Below are 3973 nucleotides of genomic sequence, written 5' to 3'. Positions count from 1 at the left end.
CTACAACTTTGATCCACATTTGTGTAAATTGACCAAAACATAAGTCATGAGACTTCCGAAGTGTGCATCATCAAAGGATGAAGAAAAGAGCACTGAAAGCCAGAGAACAAAAATCTTCAGCGGCAACATTTGATCCAAACGCACATCTTGTTTCAAGATTTAATCTGAACTTTCAAAAAGAAAAAGGAAATGACAAAAGCAGCAATGGTTTCCAGAGCTCTCTAAAAAATACAAGCACACGAGCTCTGTAAAACATCTCAGGCTTCATTCAGCAGCAAAAATGGTAAACAAAACAAGAGGATTCAGTCCTTCATCTCGGCCAGAAAACGTCGAAGCCATTACAACATATATAGTGAAGGTAACAATAGACCACAGCTTACGACCATTACAAGTTCAACCAAGCTTCCAACTCTGCCATATTTAAACCACCACACTCCGACTCTAATACTAGAAAGCACAGAAGATTATCAGCTAATTAACTGCTTATAACATAGATAATTGCTAAGTCAAGATCAATAAAGATCCCCCAGGGCTGAAGGTAATTAACCACAACAATCGTACAAAGAGCTACACTGGTGAAAGCAACAAGACTTGAGCTGCTCTTCCTTCTTTCCCTGCAAGCAGTGGCAAATATGAATATAAAGCTTAACCGACCCATTCCACAGCTGAGAAAGGGTCCTTGAAGCAGTAATCGGTTCCTCTTTTGAAGCTCCAAGGCCTGCCTCCTTCAGGGCCATCACTCCCAAGAACAATCATTTTGCATGATTTACTCACCATCTTTTGAGACACTTGTTTCACTCTAGAAGATAGCTCATCCGTAGAAAATGATCCAGAGCGCATTGTAATCATTGCACTCTCAAGAGCCCTCGCACTACGAAAGAAGAACTTCAGGAAAGCAGCCTCACCTAGCTCCCCTCGAAATTCACAGAAAGATATCACCTTGATGGAGAACTCGACACTTTTGGTGGGCTTGGCCGACTCCCAGAACCTGAGATTGAGCCTGACATTGCCAGCTTGATAGACACCTTTTGCGGACTGCAAAGATCAAGTTCAATAATGAGCACAAAAGTAGGCAGTAATGCTAGCTTACATACAAGATTAACAACTGACAATACAAAAAATTAGAAAGAGCAGAAAGAGCTATGACGGTAATTGAGTTGATAGATCTATGCAAATCAACGGGAAACAATCTGCGAGCAATAAAATCTGCTGCGAGATGGATTAAACAATACATGCAGGCATGCAGCTAGGTGTAGAGGAACTTGGTACGAACGCAAGCAAAACATAAATTGGCTCAGATAAATTGTCAGTACTTGCCATTAGCTATTTGAAAATTAAAGTTTATAAATGGGAACAATATTAGTAAGTACATTATTTTGAGTGATTTTTTTGACAGTTGAGATTCAGAAACTACATGCATTGCTATTTGAGCACCACTAAAAACTAAACATTGCATGTGTAGAAAACAACATTAAACATTGTATGTTTTACAAACTACTCCCTCAGTCCCATAATATCATAGTTCAAAAAAGCGCTAGGCATTAATTGTGCGTTTTGCCACCGCCTTGCGCTTTTCTGATCAAAGTGCATGCTTATGCTCAGATTAAGCGCAGTTATGCGCTAGGCGTTTTGCTAACGCCTAGAGCCTAGGCCCGCCTTTTTTAACTATGCATAATATATGAGCATTTTTTACATTACTCCGTCCCATAATATAAGAGCGTTTTTCACACTACACTAGTGTCAAAAAAGCTCTTATATTATGGAACGGAGGGAGTACAAAGTAACCTAGCAGTGCAGAAAAAAAACACCCAGCTACGCAGTATGGCTGAAGATCTTAGTCTACTACTGCCGTTGATTGAGACTAAAAGATGGTCCATGGTTTTACGAAATCACACACACAATCCAAAATGGAGGTCTTAACCATGTGCACATTTGCGAGGTATGTCCTTCAGGACAAAGTTCCAGTTGTAAACCATGAAAACTACCTTGTAATCACTAACCACAGAGGAGTGTCTGATATGCAGTTAGTTCTGTAACATCAATATAGTATTATCATTCATGTAACACACAATTATAACTGCCTGATATGATGAAATCTGCTGCTACAAGTTTTTTTTACGAAACATCATAACATAAAAACAGATGGCCACACAACACAGACCCTAATAGTGTACTCGACAAGACACGATGGCTGAGAACAAATTACAAGGGCTAACACTTAAGCTACAATTGATCACCCATGGCAAGGTCAAACATTCGTAACTATGTACTAGCTGATGCTACCATCACCTTACCACATAGAAAAACTACTTGCACTAGCTGGCACCGTGTCCACTCATGATTTAGTATTGTATAGAGTGCAAAGTAAGCAAAAACATTAATTGGAGAGGGAGGGGGGATACCATGATATGCAGCGTCTCCAGATTGGGAAAGCATCTGAGAAAGGCAGTCAGCATCTTAATGTTATCGTGGTCTCCGAAACACACATTCAAACTCAGGATCTTGACGTTCATCACCATGGTGCTTGGGCTTGGCTTTATCCCAGCCTAGAATGCACCCACAAAGAAAGACACACATTTAGTCATGATTCATGAACCTCTATCAACTGAACATTTTGCTAACTGAACAAATAGACAGACTTCAGATAGAAAATGTACCACGATGACGGTGCCTTGGATCTCTAGGATGTGATTTCCTGCCTTCAAAATTCCTAATGCGTGCAACTTGGGGCAGTCACCAATCCTGACCCTGGTACACAGACCACGGGCACTGTCCCTAGGATGCTCCACGATGAGCCGGTCAAGGCATGGAGCCTTCACCACGGCAATGTCCTCTACAACAGAGCCACAGATTTGCACGCACCGGAGGCTCTGGCTGACGAGGCGAAGGCGCAGCCCTTTGTTGCTTCCTTGGATGTTCAGAATCTCCAAGACGGGGCTCCTAGCGACCAGGGCCTCGATGTCTCCGTCCTTAATGAGGATGGTGCAGACACCGAGCTCACGAAGGCATGGGAAGGAGGTGCCACGCTGTAATCTGGCCACGTCCGGAAATTTCCAGATGCCGATGTAGAGGCGGGTGAGGGTGGTGACGCTGAAGAGCGTGGCGGGGAGGGGTACCTCGAGTGGCCACGGGCGATTCACAAGGACGAGCTCTTGGACGCCCTTGGTGGCGAGGAGCTCGAGCCAGCGCGCGAGCTGGGGCTGGCACGCGTCCATGTGGCTGCGGACGAGGTGGACAAAGCGGAAGGGTCCCGGGTGTGCATCAAGGATTTGCGACACGGCGGCGGTGACGGTCGGCGGGTTGCCGCTGGGGCGGAGGTATTCGTCGATTAGCGCGAGGGGGGCGGATAGCCAGACCCGGCGCCAGCGCGAGGCGAGAACGGCGGTGCGCGCGGCGTCCGTGACGGGGAGGCGGGAGACGATGTTGCACAGGAGCGCGTCGGGGAGGAGGCTGATGCGGTCGATGCCGGAGGAGGAGGGGAGGGCGGTGAGCCGCCTGGTGTTGAGGGCGGGGAAGGCGGGGAGTAGCTCGGTGCAGATGTAGGTGCGCAGCTGCACCATGGCCACGTCCGGCTTGTGCGCGTCGGCCTCCGTCGCGGCACCCGCGTTGGTGAGTGGTGTCCGCCCGGCCATGGTTGACGACGGCGGTGGCAGATGCGCCGGAGAGTGTTTTTGGGATTTGGATGGCGACAGTGAGAGTGGGGTGTGTGGTGGGGCGGGGGCTGGAAGCGGCGGATGGTGGTGCGTGGTGGCTCTTAGGGTTTCCTTCCCTTCGTAGTTTGGTGGGCCAAGAGCGTGGGCCAAATACCACACTGATTGCCTTCCCACGGGCCCATTAGTCAGCCTTGACTGCCTAAAAACTTGTTGGTGTCCAGCTTGGAAAAAAACATTTTTTTCTGGTTAAACTTGTTGAGTCAGTATGTTTTACAATTCACTAGCACATATGCATGCGTGTTGCAACGGGAGAAAAAATG

At 47.0% G+C, this 3973-nt stretch overlaps 1 protein-coding gene across 1 annotated transcript; it reads right to left on the bottom strand.

Annotated features, from left to right (window-relative positions):
- Positions 1-281: 281 nt before the first annotated feature.
- Positions 282-3714, bottom strand: LOC123113917 (F-box/FBD/LRR-repeat protein At1g13570). Its single transcript, XM_044535240.1, has 3 exons — positions 2658-3714; positions 2403-2546; positions 282-1035 (listed from the first exon to the last, which is right to left on the bottom strand). Exons 1-3 carry the CDS (start codon positions 3630-3632, stop codon positions 646-648), a joined length of 1509 nt encoding a protein of 502 aa, XP_044391175.1. The 5' UTR covers positions 3633-3714; the 3' UTR covers positions 282-645.
- Positions 3715-3973: the final 259 nt, after the last annotated feature.

This window comes from Triticum aestivum, chromosome 5B (assembly GCF_018294505.1).
Source record: "Triticum aestivum cultivar Chinese Spring chromosome 5B, IWGSC CS RefSeq v2.1, whole genome shotgun sequence".
NCBI lineage: Eukaryota > Viridiplantae > Streptophyta > Magnoliopsida > Poales > Poaceae > Triticum > Triticum aestivum.
Note: the sequence above shows the minus strand (reverse complement) of the source record. Positions and strands in the feature narration are given on the sequence as shown.